The following is a 17,004-nucleotide window of genomic DNA, read 5'->3' on the forward strand; positions in this document are numbered from 1 at the left end:
TAAAAATATAAAAATATAAAAATATAAAAATATAAAAATATAAAAATATAAAAATATAAAAATATAAAAATATAAAAATATAAAAATATAAAAATGAAATATAACAGAAGGTCCAGTTAAACTTTACATCCTTCTGTCACATATTTTATGACTTAGAGATACGTGCCTGCAGCAGTACAAACAATATGATAGTACAACTAAATCTTCTTCAAAGTCACATACACACAAGTTCCTCCAAAATCATATTTACAGTAAAATGTCTCATAAGTAAAGCAATCCACAAAAGTCTAAGACAAAAGATATGATATGTGATTAGAAAGGTTTACAATTTTATCATGAAAAAGAGGGGAGATGCTCTCAAAGAGGAGATGCTTCAGATGCAACACAATTTCTGAAACAATTTGCGGCGTATCCAAGGTATTTGCAATTTTCTAGTGTTTAGTATTCTCTGGCTATGACTGTCTTTCTGTTTGAGCTTTTGGTTGGTCCCACTACTTGAGCTCAACCTTATGTGTAGTTCCTTGCAGCCTAAGCTACGTGAGGCCGAACAGCATTTTCAGTCCTGTTCCATAAATGAGGCCCCAGACACAGTGGGTGAAATCAGATGTGCCAGACTTGGGGCTCAAACAGTACCAAGACAGAACTCAAACATCAGGTCTAAAGAAACAACCCAAGCGTCTGCTCGTTAGACCTTGTATTCCTGGAGGAACCAGGAATCCGGCACCTCCCTGTTTACCTTGCAGTTCCCTTGGCACTTGCACCTGCACAGAGCCACGTTCAGCTGGGCAAAGAGGCAACTTGCCTTCACCAGAGTAACACGCTCTCCAGAAGCGGGGAGAAACAGCATTAAAATCTTCCCAAGGCCTGGGAGAGGCCAGATCCATGAGGCCTGTTCAACAGACTCCTTGGGCATCTCGGACTACTTCATGTTCAGAAGTCCTCACAAACCTCACTGTGAGTGATGTGGGCCTGATCATAGAATCACAGAATGATGTGGGCTTAGAGATCTGTAATGCTCCACAAGGAAACTACAGAATCTTATAAATGCAGCAAAAAGTTTTCATTATCTTATCTATCATTATCTACCAGCACTAAAATATTTTGCTCCAAATTAAGCTGCTAATGTAAGTTCCTCATCTTTGAATGCACAGAAATAGGTCAACAATCTCATTTGTAGGGGGGCACACTGCTTTTGAATCATGCACACAGCTCCTGTGGATGTTACCTGGCACTTTTCCCCAGGCCAAGGACAAGGAATAATGTTAAATGTAGATATTTACAGTTTCTATTTTACCCCCAAAAGGTGCTTCTAGGCAAAAAGTAGAGCAATAACAGCAACAAAGTATGCCTGGCAGTAATTCATTTTCATTGTGTGCCTCTCCAATGGCTACTTTGCTTTCCTCTAGATATATTTCTGCAAAGGATAATACTGAAACTAATTTAACACATGAATTGTAAAGTGGTTGTAAAAGTCCACAGAAACTCCGATTAGCATCTTCCATCTCTACTAATTTAAACATCCATCCTGAAGAACAGTAACAGTTTGGAAATGTCCTTTTCCTCAGCTCCCCTCCTTTCTGCTCATCTCTAACCTCCCTACGCAAGTATTTTGGTAGCACAGGGATATTTCAGCACTTTAACTAGAAAATGTGGTGTGTCAATGTTTTTACTATATAATTAGTGGAGGAAATATGTACACCTGATGGCAAACTGTGTGATTTTGAGTGATTTCAGATCAAAACAAGGAGAGTCACTGTTCAAAATAAAGAACAAGCTGCCCAGGCAGCTTGGTAGCCCTGCTGTGAAAGAAGAACGGTTACACAAAATTAAAAGGAAACTTTATATTTTTTTTCTCTTTTATGAGACACACTGGTAACATGAATAAGAAATAATGTCTATGGGAGTGCCAAAATGAAGGATATTTCTCTCACTGGAATTAAGATTTTAGTACTTTGCCTTTCATCTGAATTACACAATATTCTTTAAATCCAAGAGCACAAAATTCCAGACTTCCCTAAATAACCTGGGGTTTGCTAGCACAAATCTGTCAACTGCAAAATCCCTCCTCATCTCTACAAAGACTATATTTTTAAAGGTCATTAGATGGTCAGCTCACGCACTACCCTGGCAGCGCATGTAAATACTGGAGAGAGAGAGAGAGAGAGAGAGAGAGAGAGAGAGAAAGATATAAAACCTCTATTCCCACTTTAAGCAGCAGTGCTTCTAAAGGGTATAAACTCCCTGATGTAAATCAGGGTAGAGTATCTGCATGCAGGGGATCCCACTGGATGTCAAGACACAAAGATTCCTGCTAGAGCAGCTAATACACACTGCTGATGCAGGCAGCAAAATATTAATTTCCCTCAAATTTCTAAATATTCTGAATATTTTTAGTCTTCCCAGTTTTCACTGTTTTCACTGACAACTTTGATTTTTTTGCCTTCCCTCCCCCTCCGACCACTCTATGCACTGTCCTGTGACCAAAGCTTCAGAAGCAGACCAAGCCACCAAGAGTTCAGATCTTGCCACTTCTACCACCATTTACCCGTGGCCAGAAGGACTTCAGCAAGATCCATTAGGTCTGACTAGAGTGAAGAGCCAGCGAGGATGGCTAAAAACCTATGCAATGGACTTAGATGTATTTTAAAGCTTTTTTTTTTTTTTTAAATATAGATGAGTTATTACACACAGGCATCAAGATCCTAGCATCCAATGTTGCATCTGATATATTTGATATTTACATTTTATATATATTCTGGTCCCACTGATGTCAACGACAGGTTAGAAATGGACAGTGGCCATGTCACTTAAAATATTATTTTGGGACACCATGGGGGAAAAACACACACAAAGGAATTGTTTCCTCTACTAAGTCTCATTTGGCCTGAACCTAGTATGAAACATAAATACTCCCTGCTGAAGGATTCCTTACTGCCCAAAGCTGTGGAAATGTCCCAGTTCAAGGAAGGATCAACAACTTTCTTGACTTTAAAGTTTAGTGTCAATGCTATCCTGAATTAGAATCTTGTCCCAGTGAGCCAAGTGAACTCATGGATTAGGTCTACCATGAGTATATTTAAAATCTGCCCTTTAAACTGAACTTATTTCACCATGGCTAGAATAACTTATCAAACTCTCAATTCTAAATAATTTTCTCCTAGGGCAAAAATGGTCCCCTCCAAGGGCTGCTCTTTATTTGTGTGCTAGCTTCCCAAAGAACTGCATTTCATATCCTCAGTTTCCAAAAAGTAGGCAAAAAGAGATGCCAATCAATTGAAAAATTAATCCAAATATCAACTAAAAGTAAATAAATATATCTACATCCAAAACTAAGTAAATATATCCAAATCCACACATACGTTTAGGAGATTAACTTTGGAGTTGTAGGACTATATCTGCAGCACAGAAATGCAATCATGGTCTGTGTGGGTCATTTCACTTGAGCAGAGATGTCACTCCAGCCCGTCCTTAACACGGCAAGGGAGGTTTACACTAATCAGCTTTTTCTGAAGTACAAAATCCAGTGTCACATCACTAGCTGTTACACAACATCAAGAACTACTAGCTGGGCTGATTTGCAAGAGCCAACCTGCAAGAGTCGGGCTTTCAAATATCTGCAGTAATAGATATCTCCCAATAGAAAAGCATTTTAAATAAAAGTTTCATGTTTTAGTTTTGAACAAATAAACAAAGCAATGTATCACTCTCTTCAAAGCCAGAGCTATTTAACGGATGGCATTAACCTTTGGCGAGCCTTAGGAAAAAGCAATGGATTTTGAAGATTTTTATCACCATTTAGTATCTCACAATGATACATTTTTTTCTGACAATTTGAATTACACATCTCCACATTTGTATACTGGTGAGTGAGTATTTTCACACAAGAGAAAAAAGGCATGCTCCTTACCCAGGCTCCTTTCAAAGGAATACAAATGCTCTAGATAACTTTCCTCATAAAACATAGACCACACAGCTCGACAGCCAGTTAGGGCAGATTTCTTTTCCTCATTTTTGCTGTTCAGCAGCTATAAGGCTGCCTGGCACCCATGGCATCTGAAGCAATACCGACGCAATTTAAACCTTTTAATATAAAAAGCTAACACAAGTCTTCTTATGGGGAAGGAGGGAAGACATAGCACCACCCTTTCCACCCCAAATGAAGTCAAACGGAGGTCCCCTCACAGCACCCATGTACTCGCACACTTGACTTCAGGCAGAATCAAAACACGGCTAATCCCATAATTGCAAGAGGCTTTTACCCACGGCTGTTAAATAATACGATCCAAGTTGCCTCTCCAGATTAAATATACAAAGTCACCATACAACTAAAATAGAAGGCAGTGATGGGTTTACTATTCCGTTAATATAAATAAAAGAAATGAATTTCAGTCATCATCATTGTAAAAGAATTTCTGTAGTTTCCATAAACTGGCACAGTATACATACATTGTTTTGGAACATGAGTGTAAAACTTCGAATTTCTAAGCCTGTAAAAGACTAAATTGAAATACTATTTAAATACAAAAAGTCTTTTTTTTCTATATTAAAGATAATATGTTAAAGTAGAAAAAGAAGGAAGTTTTGGGGGAGTTTGGGATAGGGAGAAAAAGACAAAAACAAAACATCAGAACAATGAACTGAGAAAGGGAGGAAAGAGCAGATGCCTTAGTGAGTTTAACAAGCTACACCATGTTTAGATTAGCTCTAAATCAGAACCTGCATTGTGGCATATAATTAGGTCTAAATTTACTATTGGGGAAGCCAGGATCATCTTAATTCTCTGCAGGGAACAACAAGGCTTAACATTACAAACATGCTTTACATGTTCAGAGCCCCATCTAACAGGATAATATTTGTAAAGGAGTCAAAGAGATCTAGATTACCAATTGGTATTTAATTTACTCTGATTCCCCAAGAAGCAAAAAGAAAAAAAAAACGAAAGAAAAAAGAAATCAACCCTCTTTTTTGTTTTGTGGAGTGGAGGAACACGGGCAAAGTCACAGAGGGCAGTCCCTGCTGCAGCCAGGGCTCGAATTGAGGAGTGCCTGATCCCCATGCACGCTGAAACACTCAATGCTCTGATTCACGTTTCAGATCAAGGAGCAGAACTATCAAATACAAACTTAAGGACAGCAGCTACTGCAGTCAAATGTAATAACTAGAAAAAGAACCTATCTGTTAATTTTGTGAGGGCAAAAACAAATATGATTGTCTTCTAACTGCCCCCCTGCAAAACTCTGTTGACTTAGTATAGATAGAATTTAGCTTTCTATACAAAACAGACCAACATCAAGTTTAATGATAATACGAGCAGAATATCCATTTGGGAGCATAGTCCCTAGACCCTCCAGATTCACGGGACATCACCTCCCAGTGCTGCCTGAGCACAAGAGGGCCAAACCAGAGGGCCAAACCATGCCTTAACTCAGAGAGGCACTGCCAGCACTGCCCAGGACAGCTATTTTCCACCCAGTGTGTCGGATACAGAAGGTCCTTGTCTCTTACAGCAGTTACAGAGGTGCTTAGCTAGCCCCCACACCTGAAAACACTTTGGAGAAGAACAGAAATGCCCTGTTGATCACAGCTCTGCCACAAAATACCTGGCAGAAGTCTGAGTTAGGCACAGGCTCCGAGAGCTGCCCACCAGCGCTCAGCTCGGATAGCACAGCCCGGAGTCTGCATAACCAGGATACCTGTGATCAGTCACTGTTTGGATGAAAGGGAAGCATTCTGGCTGTGAAGACAATCTTTTCTTCCATGGAGAAACCTGCACATGCCTCTTTATACCCATTCCAGCTGCCCATGTAGCCCCAGAAGAGCAGGGTTGCTAGTTGTGTTTGCACAGCACCCAACCCTGCAGCGGCTGCTACAGGGGAAGGTGGTGGGAAAAAAAAAAACATTAAGATTTGAAAGCATTGAATAAAACCAGAAAATCCTGAAAATAATTAATGGGGTTCACAAAATCTCACCAGTTTCAAAAGTCATTGAGCTTTTAGGAACACAATACCTCTTACAACCACGAAAAGTTTGTAGCAACAGTCCTCTTTATTTAATCTCAATTTAACTGTTTTGTAGGCAGTTATAAAAACTCATTTTTACATAACTGATCTGTGCTAGTCATACTGCTTCAGCACCACACAGGGAGTAATATTTCTACTGACAAAGTCCTGTAACATAGTCAAACATTGCATAGCTTGGGAATGGGCTATGTTATACCACAGGTACCAGTGAGTCAATCTGATTTACTCGTCTGTGTTGTCTTGCAGAGAAAGCAGCCCAGCTCCAACCTTTAATTACCTAAGTAGTACTTGCTAAACTTAGTTGCCCTGAATATCCACAGATTAAAGCAGTTCTGGAGATGATCCCTGATAGTCCTTCCAAGAAGAATTCCCCCACCAGGTGCTGTTACACTTATCAACCCTGTTGGCTAAAGAACAATAATAAACTCAAGAGAATTAAAAAACGTAACTGTCTAACTTCAAGGCTGGAATATTTGTTCTTGTTCTGCACTCAAGGAACTCCATTAAGGCCAACTCAAAGGCTTTCTAAAGACCAATGGAAATAAAAATTCAACAACCTTTGAATCAGGCAAACGAGGTTTACTCACAAGAAAATACTACTGCTCTTTTAGCCTGAAAACAACAAATTGCTTCATTTTATTTTGGTATGGCAAAGCAGTATCGATCTTCTAGATAGTCCCTCTCATCCCACAGGCCCCAGTCTATTTCCACCCAGCCGCAAACAGAGCCCCAGCCCAAGAGAGCCCCTGGAAAGACCCACACGCTTCAGGGCTTCTGCTGACATCTTGCTTTGAGTAGGTAAGAAGGGGAAAAAGTGATCGCTCTACAAAGCGGAATTCAGCTATCTGGTACAAGAAGCTGCAAAGGCAAGTTAGATACTTCCCTGGCAACCTCTAAGTATCACTTTAAATCAGAAACATTCAGCATATTGAGGGGGTCATGTGCATGTCATCATCCATTTCTGATGATAACTAATTTTTGTACTGCCTTCTGTTAGACTTTGTAAAAACGAAACGAAATTTTCTTGTGAAAAGTTACATTTTTCATGAAACGCATCATAGCAGAGGAGTAGAATGAAAGAGTAACTATGAACAGAGCAGGGAGGAAGACTGGTAGCAACCAAACCTCACCCTCCGGGGAACTTATTGTAGGCACAATTTATTATTAAAATAAATAATAAACAGCTTTGCTACTGACCATCTCTACAGACTTTAGGCAAGTCACATTGCCTTTTTTTTTTCTTCCCCTTTACTTCCTTTACTTGTTTATTTTTATTATTTTGTTTTTATTATGAGCTTTCTGGAACAGAATCTGCATCTCTTAACAAGGATGGACAACTCTATAGTTAGCAAAGGACCATCCTGGCCTCCCTGCACCCTGAACTCGCAGGTGACTGACATAGGAAGAGATAGAGCAGTAACTCTGACTTCTCCGTCTAAGCAATCCTGGCCGGCTCATCTCCTGAGATGCCATGATACTAATGGCTCACAGGGAGGGATTTGAAAGAGGGAGGTATTAAGATTTTTCTAGATTTCACATGCTAATCTGTGAGAGGCAGCATCAAAAGTGAGCAAGAAAAAGCAAACAGACACTGGAAACTCATGTCAAAGTGTAAGCATGGGCAAAAGCAGGAAGCACTGGCTAGAAGCAGGGAAGAGGAAGAGAAGCTGGGAAAAGCCCAGTAAGACGAGGAAAAAACCCTATAATTTGAGGCCACAGAAGCCAAAGATCCTGTGGAGGATGTTAAAGAGCTGTAATGAGATTAGGCACTGAATGTTACCTCTGCAAAGGCATGAAAACCTATTTAAAGTAAACCTGAAAGGTCTCACCCTCTAGCAAGAAATGTTCAAGGCAGAACCTTAGGACTGCTATAAGCATAATGCTATAGAGCAGCATACCCAAGTGAGGAACTGCTCTCAAAAAGTTTGAGGAACAAATGACCGATAGTCTGTATTTTGGGCAAGGAACTTGAAATTCAAAGCAGATGCTAGTTCACAATAAAAGGGAAAAGGGGGGTTCTCCCAGTTCAGTTTCTTTGGGTTTCTAAACACAACTTCTTTAAATTAGTTGTCCTAATATTTAGAATTTTCCCACCTCTGTGAGTATTTACACCTTGCTATTCACGCACTTCAATACGTCTGTGCAGCAGATTCAGTGATACCCTCTGCCCACTGAACAAGTGACTGCAGCCCATGAAAGCAAAAAGTCATCTGGTGTCAGGAGTCCCTGCAGAGAGACCAACAAGCAAATATGTGTGCAGGCTCAACAGGCAGAGTCTAAATTATCTCCTTGCTTTGAGAAATGATGGAGATACATTCGGCACCTTTCACCTCCATGGGCAGAGAACACTCTCAGATTGTTAATCCCGTGCCTGTCATTATCATTATCCTGTTAGCTTCATGTTGTAAAAAAGGGGGAAAAAATGCACACAGACATGTACACACAGCCTGTGTTCTACCTAAAGTATCTGCTCCATTGTATTCCAACTCATCAGTGGAGTCCCAGCAGGAATGAATTTGAGTCATGGTTTCTAAGGTTATTATGTTTTCTACTCAGTGTCTGCCAACTTTAAATAATAAAGGAAGCCATCACCGTTGCTTGAAGGTTTTGCCTTCCTGGAGAATAGCAGTGATGCCAGTTGTCTGCACCTTCATGGAGTATTTTCAGCCAGCTATGTGGATAGCCACATCTATCCTGTACAAAACTTCAGCATTAATGAATACAATAATAGAAATGTATAAGTAAATCATGTAACCTCTGAATCAATAATTCAGTAATAAGGGCTTTTATCAGGAATATTAGTAGAATGAAGTGACTTACTGCAACAAAACAGCACACAGTGGCCAAGAGTATTTTTAAATTGGCGATTTTGATTTTTAAAACGAACACGGAGACTCAAGAAGGCCTATTTTTGGTGAAGCTTTCTAAATTGCCTTATATCTACATGGACACATTAGAACAGTTTGGCAGAATGCTCGTTTGCAATCCGTATTAAGAATCAGGAAAGGACTAGAGGCTGCAGATACTTTAATGTACCAAGCATAAGGCTGAAAACAAGCCTTGCTTTCCTTAAGGACTTTTCAGAAATCCTGCTTGTTTTTTGTTCTAGACTTCTCACCTTAAAAACAAAAAAAAAACCCTCATCTCCACAACTACATAATCTTAGTCTCCTGCCACCCAACTCCAAATCTCAATTCCTCTATCACTTTTGCAACTTCTGGTCACTATTTCCCACCTTCAGCTGCTTCTCACCATCTACTTCTGCACTTACCCAGCTTGCAGTGTGAAACTTCCACACTGTGCAGTCCAGGCAGGTCTGATGAGAAACTCAGAGCACAGAGAGGCCATCTCTGCTCTCAGGAACAAACAGAGATCCAAAAAAGCTAGAATTTGCACAAATACTAGTTGCAGTCTTGCAGGTCTCAAAAGAATTTGCAAACTGCTATTTTTGACAGTTCTTATCTAAAATTATGCAGATGTCATAAGTGTGTCTCTCCTACCAAGCTTCCAAAACCCACCAATTAGTATTTTGTTTTTATTGATAAACAAAGCCACACTAGCCACTTTCCTCTAGCCACACACTGTGGAAAACAACTGGACTATTCTGGTCCCAGTATATTTTAGACAGGCTGCTTTATAAAGTTTAGCACGCAAAATATCCAGCCTTCCCCCTTCCCTCCCCAATTTTCTATTAAATTTGTTATCTGAGGCATGTACTCATTATTCCATATTCAAGTATTTAAAGTTTGTCAAAATTAAAAAGAACTCAAACAGGTTCTTGCAATGGCTTTCATACCAACAGCAGGATTTTTGGTGTGTGGAAAACTGAGCATGGTCGTACTAGTGAATAAGAACAGATCTAGATGCACACATACACAAAATATCACACTAAAGATAACATTAAGAGCAAGACTTTGTAGGTGTTTGTGTTCAATTCTCATTAACTTTGATTTTAAAATCCTTAGTTTAAGAGTTCAATATGTTGCAAGTAAAATGTAATTTATTTAGCTTTGATACCAAATTGTAACATCGTAGGAAAGTCAGGACAGAAGGGACTCTAAAAAATCATCTTAGTCCAACCTCCTGCTCAAGCATCATCTTTATAAGAGCCGAGATGAGGAAGAAAATATTTGATTCTTTGTTCCACTACATGTTTCCTCCTTGACATCAGCCAGTGACCTACATGCTGCCGTCTGCCTGAGTTCCCCTCAGTCACAAAGGGAAAAACTGGGAGTATTGAAAGTTGGAAGTATTACTACAATAACATTTGGGAAAAACTTAGGTATTACTATCTGAAATACAAGAAAACAAATATATGAAATACAGAGCCTGGCTAATATGGGACACCTGTGATCGAGCATTTGGGAGCATTTGGGACAGGCTTTTTTGTCCCATTTAGAGAGCATGTAGCTACAGGTGTGAGAGCTGGTTCTGAAGCTGCTACACTTCAGAGACTGCCTTTTCATTTTAAATCTCTTTCTTGGTTTCAGACCAAAGGCTTGTCTTGTAAAAATTATTATCCAGTGTGCTTCATCTGGACCAAAACCAACTGTTACATGAAAAAAATATATACAAAAAAAAACTACACAACATTTTTATTAGGTTTAAGAATATAGCAAAAGATTTTTTTTTGTTTATCTCACTTGCCCATTTACTGCATCTCTAAATGGCATTTTAGTCACTTATTTACCGTGTGTTAAACTACTACTTGCAATTTTGGCACTTAGTCTTGGGGAAATGGATAAATTACCCTGGAGCTCGTTTCGTGTTCTCAGCTCTCCAGGGGACTCTGCCAGCAGGTTGAGCCAAAGCACAGAGATGTTTGTCTCATTTCTTTCTACCGCTTTGGATGCCAGTATTAACACACTGCTAGAAAATGAACAGCTCAGGCATAATACCAGTTATTCTTTAAATCCTAACTTCAAACAAAGCACATTTTCTAAATGCATTCCCAAAAAGAAAGCTAAAATGTGAACAAAACATTTTTCCCACATGATTTCTACTCACTCCAGTCCTTTTAATAGGTACATCACTAAGCGTGGCAAAGAATGCCAGAGTTTTATCCTAAATCCAGGTGTGAATTCTGATTAGGAAACATGAATAACTTGTCATCAAAGGCCTGTCATCTGCCCTCTACTCGTGCACTGACTGTGCTTTTAAATGATCACACATCTGCCTCCCCCAGGGAAAGAGAAACCACAGGAGCAAGATGACACTCAGTAAAGCTGAGCACCCAACATCTGCAGGGACAAGAGGAAGCCCAGAGACATGAAAAAGCAAGCAAGCCGGTGACAAAACTGCACAATTTCTGTGCATAAAGGCAGGGAAAAGTCTCACTGATTATGAAAGATTGTGTGGAATATTTGCAAAAAACAAACAGGTTTGTTTGCATTACCTGAATAAAACGCACAGATGAATAGTAGAAGAAACTATAATTCAAGTTGATTTTGTCAGTTTTGACCTATCATCATACAAACAATCACAAATATACTACTAATATCACCACCCTAAAAATGGAGGTGCAACACATTTATCTGCAACAGAATGGCAGTTTGATCAAGGGAAGATCATTATCACACTGCTTAGGGAAAAAAACATCAGCACAAAATGGCAAATTCTATCATAACAATATAATATGCAGTTTAGGATCTTATATAGTAACATTCCTATGAAGATTAAGAATACCTAAATCCATATCGAGATTGTGTGTATTTAACTAAACAACATGTTTGTTAAATGAAGTTGATGACATGTTCCTCACTACAAATGCACAAGAAATAGCTTTTTCTTTTTTTCCCCATTTTTTTTAATTGTAAAATTGCTTTGAAAAGCCAGTGGCATTCCCTCTAGCCCTTGGGAACCCCAGCACTGACATCTGTAGAGCACAAGAGCCCAGGGTTTTTCCTGTGTTAGCAAAGCTGTTTAAAACTTCTGCAGCTTCTCTACAATGTATCACATTCCCAGGAGTCCCCAAGGTTTGAATAACTAATAGTGTAAAATATACACGGGTTTAATGACTTTTGATTCTGACTCTGCACTCACACACACACGCTGCTAGCAAACACAGGTTATTTCACTGTAGACAACTGATTCTTTTTCCTTCACCTTAAGAGCACAAGGCATTGCCATAGTGTGCACTTAAATTCTAAAATAAAAGGCAGTATGGCCTAGAAATAAATGCTGACCCTGTCTTTCCCCCAGCCCACAGTTCATCTGTGCCCACTGGTAAAAATGGAAAGAGAAGGTTCCAACCACATCCCCTGCTCATTAAAATCATTGTTGCTCACAAGCTGTCCATGAGCATAGTGTCAGAAGACTTACAAAAATTTGTTCTGATGAATTTCTAATTCACAGTAAATCATTCCAATGCTTACACTACTGTATTCATGGATTAACATGAAAATATTTATAGTAGGAAACCCTCCAGACCCATTGGCTTAACAGACTATCATGACCCGCTGTGGTCACACAGATAGACAGGGCCTACCTGGGAGACACATCACACCACCCAGTCACCCTGCTTTTAATTGCTCTCCAAACGGGACCCAGGATGCTGGAGATCTTGGAGGTGGTGGGAACACTGTGAAACAAGAGGCGAGCCACGGGAGCAGAGAAGCTGTAAATCAGTCCTGCTGGGCAGATGGCACTGCAAGCTAGCGAGCTGTCAGCAGATGGAAATGTGAGTTTGGATAAGACCAAAAAAAGTAGTTGTAAACTAATGAGCTCTGCTCAGCTGTTAATGACAACTAACTCTTTCCAAAGATTTTGTTTCAACTGGGGTCAGATCAACCTCTTCTCCTATATTTACCATGGAAGAATTTTCAGGGCTGTAAAGAAAAGGTTTGTTTTTAAGCTCAGCAGCCATCCAGAGAGGTAGTGCAGTTACTCAATAGGAGATGAGCAGGAGATTCATAATTCGGAAATCTCTGGTTCTCAGGAAATTTTTGATGACCAGACTTGTATACACCATCTTTAACTCCCCAACCTAGCTCTCTATCACATTTGCCTCTTTTATGGCACAGACGCTTCCAACAAAGGGACAACTGCAAGACAAGAAACATTTTTACCAGAAAAAGACTGCAGGACACATTGACTTTCCTGACTAATCTTAGTCTGGACTAGACATGAGGTTGGTTTGGCGCTCACAAACACTCCACCTGCTTCCCACAGCTAACCTCCAGGTCCTTGGGTTGGAATATGGGGTATCTCAAAACCCTCAGGGCTGCAAAATAATTTCTATCAGAAAAACAGCAAAAATCTTTATGACATTCGTGAATATCAGCCCCATTAACCTCCAGTGTTAAACATATCGTTTCCTCTAGCTCTCCAGCACTATCAAACTACCTTTTTTTTTTTTCTCCTTTTTATTAATATTTTTCTTTCCTTTGTCAGAGCCTCAGGGTTCTTTTTATAAGCGGCGTTGCCAAGACTTCAAAGGGTTTTTTCCTATTCTGATACAATGGTCCCAGAAGCGTTAATAATGTTTTCTGAAGAACACAATACAAAATGATCTGCTTCTGCAGGAGAAGCAAGCTCACACAATGATGGAGGCTCCTCCATTGTGGCTAGAAGCTTACGAGGTTTTTTCCCCCCAAGAAATATTGCCACAGATGAGCTCGTCACGACCGTCACAGACTGCAGGGTTCTCACACTCCTATAAACTTCTATAGCTGCAACTTCCAACAACTGGGAATTTACTCTGCATGCAAGAAAAGGGGATGAGGCAGCAAATAAAATAACTTTTCCGAAAGCCTCTGGGAAAAGGGAAGTAAAACTACAGACTTGTGTGGGAAGCTAATAAAGCGGGAGCACTGCGACACAACAGCAGTGACAGAAAGGATTAACAGGCTCTCAGCAAGAACTTGCATTGCCCAAGGTGTAAAGAAGTTCTTGCATCCTAAACACGCTTCCAGAAACATCCACATAAGGAAACTGCTATGACCCATATAGACACAATGCATTTGTGGGGCCCATAGTGCATAAAGCAGATACTGAAATGACATTAGAATAAGCACATCCCATAACAGAAGCACTTAAGTATCAATAGCATTATATAGCACACATACATACCGAGTAAGTGAAAGCTCCCAAGTGACAATCCATACTTTCTCACCAGTTTCCTGCAGGATCTTGATCAAGTTGCCATTCCTGTCACTATTCTCCCTAGCCGTAGTTGTGGGGTTAAACAAGCTACACGTCTCAAGGAGATGCTGCATATCCTGCTTGCTTCTCTTTAATCTAGTTTAGGTCCTATGTCTTGTTCACATTACAATACAGATTTCAATGACTAGTTATCACACAGGAACCAAGGCAACCCACAATTAGCTAATATTAAGCAATAATGACTATTGATCGTTACAAAAGCATTCTTGTCTAACAAACATCAGTTTCAGATATTTTCAAGTGTTCCCTGCATTTGCAGCTATCTTCTCTCTAGCCACTTATGCAGCGTCTGTATCTCCCCTTAGCTATATAAGGCCAGAAAGATAAGCTGTGCTTAACTACAGAACAACAGGAAGTCACTAAAGAAGCTACCACTGCAACACCACAACAAGCTTGATCATTAAACCTGTGTTCCAACTTGAAGCAACATCTTTTAAAAAGAAAGGCTAATTCCAGCCACTGTGGCTAGACATCATGAATTTAATGCAAGTCTCACGATAGTTTTGTTAAGGCCTCAGCAGGCTGAAATATGCTTAGACTCAGCTATGGTTACCAAGAAAAGAACACCTCAAAGATTCAAACTTCAAAGAGCAAATCAAAATGACCAGTTATGCTTAACCCATTTATTCTTAAACTAATCTTTCAATTTTAGAGGAAGGGAGGAGGTCAACTCATTTGTTTTAAGTATCTCATTTGTTTTAAGAGAAAGCAACATTCCTCAAGTATTCCATTTTACACATGAGCATATTGAGAGTGTTCTGCCTTGGCAGTTTTACCATATCAGGGTAAGTTCCCACTCATCTTGTATGGAAATTCCCAGCAAAAATTTGGAGAGGATCCTTCTCATCCAAACTCTCTGTTGGCTCGGCTCTGTATATATGTGTATGTATGTGCACATGTGTGCACACATGTGCATGTTCATTCACTGATGCATCCAAATACATGGAAGAAAAAAAGGAATGGAAAGGAAGAACATTTTATGAGCACTCATCAGGAATGATTAGGTCTTTCCAAAAGGTCATTTATTTCTTATTTATTCTCTGGGAACAACTCAGAAGGATAAATCATCAGTATTGTAGGATTACAGGTCCAAACAACAACAAACTCACTCAAATAATTCCCTGACAGAAGCATAGAGAAGTCCGGTTTGCGAGTCTCTATGTCCTGGGCATCGAGGCAATAAAATTTAAGCTTTTGGAGCTGCATGAACAGTGCTCTTCTCTATTTCCCCCTACCGTGCACAAGCACAACAGTGACATCAATCTATGTAACAGGTATCTCAGTGCTAAAACACCTAACAGTGAGAAGAGGGAGCACTGTTCCCATCTCCCCTAGTGCCTGGCAGCATCCCAGGACTCAGGCTCTCGTTGTCTGCATGAAGGTAGAGACTCTGCTGTCATCCCCTGGTTAATCAAAGAATTGTATTGTTAAAAAAAAAAAAGAGAGAAATCTGAACTTGACATTAATTTGTCTGGTGCCATTGGCAAAACATCTCATCTTCCACACACCATAAACCACCAAGAGGCAAGGAAAAAGAGGAAGGAAGCATACACTGGAAAGACAAATGCGAAGATGAAAGCACTGTGGAATAACGCTCATATTAAAGGTCATCATCTATCCCTGTCCTCAGCCAGTTACTATCCTCCAGCCAGGATGGAAATCTTAAACTGGAATGAACTCCAAGGCACCTGTACAACTCGCCTCACCCACCTCTTCCACACATTAAATGCACAGTGCACTAGGTACTCAGCCAAAACCTTAGCAAGAGACAAACACTAGTTAAGTCTGGACCGGTAATGAACACAAAACACTGTGCTCCAACATCTCAAACACTGTGTTTTTAGCTACCCATGGTTTCTAGAAGAGTGCACCTCTCATAACTACTGCAATAACCCCAAGTAACATCAGACACACGGAAGCCACCACCAAAAGAAACCTGTGGGCTCAAACTCTCAGCCCAAGCCCCATAGCAGCTCCAGAACATAATTATACCTAAATACTCACTTCTACTTTTGGTAGATAAAGTCATTACCTCCTATAGCATCATAAACCTCCTTTCTACATGGTACCTTTTTACTTTTTAATAATTTTGACACTTTTGTGCTTACCCTAATGCATCACTGCAACTTGGACACGAGCGTACAGTGCAAGACACCTCAGCGGCTTACAAGACATCACCAAGTTTTCCCATCTTACCTGGGTCTGTACAGTTCTTTCCATCATGTGTCCCATTAGGCAAGGCCATCAACCTTCTGTTCCTCCATATTTCTGATAACACGTGCCTGTCTGTGATAGCAGAATCTCGGCCTGTATGGAACAGAAAGAAGTTATGCCCACTCTCAATATGCATCATCCTAACTGGGCCAGAGAGCAGGGCCCCCGCTAGCCAGAAGCCCTCACAGCCCTACACATTGCCAGAGGCCACAAGTCTCATCAAACTTCTTCATAAACCAACAGGACTTCTCCATAAATTAGCATGCTAGGAGCTGCCTCAGTGGAGCTTAATGAACACGGCACATAAGAAGCATTTGTGATAATGTAGGATATGCAACTACAATGCTCAAAGGAAGAATATATCCCCCTTAATTAAATCGCTTCCATCTCAACTCTATCCATTTCAAATGCATATCTAATAATGAAACTTCTTCAGCATCTGATCTGGTAATTTATAGTCAGTCATCATGCAATGTTTGTGCTTTGCGCTACAGTTATTCTTGCAATAAAAAATCTCGCTTGGAAGTTAGTTTGGTTAGTGCCCTTGATTAAATGATCTGCTGCCTCCCTTGCAACAAGCAGAGAGAACAGATGGTCAGTGTTTATA

At 40.0% G+C, this 17,004-nt stretch overlaps 1 protein-coding gene across 2 annotated transcripts in view; it reads right to left on the reverse strand.

Annotated features, from left to right (window-relative positions):
* Positions 1–17,004, reverse strand: part of SLC24A4 (solute carrier family 24 member 4) — an 86,246-nt gene that overhangs the window by 67,980 nt on the left and 1,262 nt on the right. For both annotated transcript variants that reach the window (XM_026047035.1, XM_026047028.1), the window contains exon 2: positions 16,380–16,490. In XM_026047035.1, the coding sequence (XP_025902820.1) occupies positions 16,380–16,490 (111 nt within the window). The remainder of the gene's footprint in view (positions 1–16,379; positions 16,491–17,004) is intronic.

Source organism: Nothoprocta perdicaria, unplaced genomic scaffold (genome assembly GCF_003342845.1).
Source record: "Nothoprocta perdicaria isolate Ctin4 unplaced genomic scaffold, notPer1 scaffold_108, whole genome shotgun sequence".
NCBI classification, from domain to species: Eukaryota; Metazoa; Chordata; class Aves; order Tinamiformes; family Tinamidae; genus Nothoprocta; species Nothoprocta perdicaria.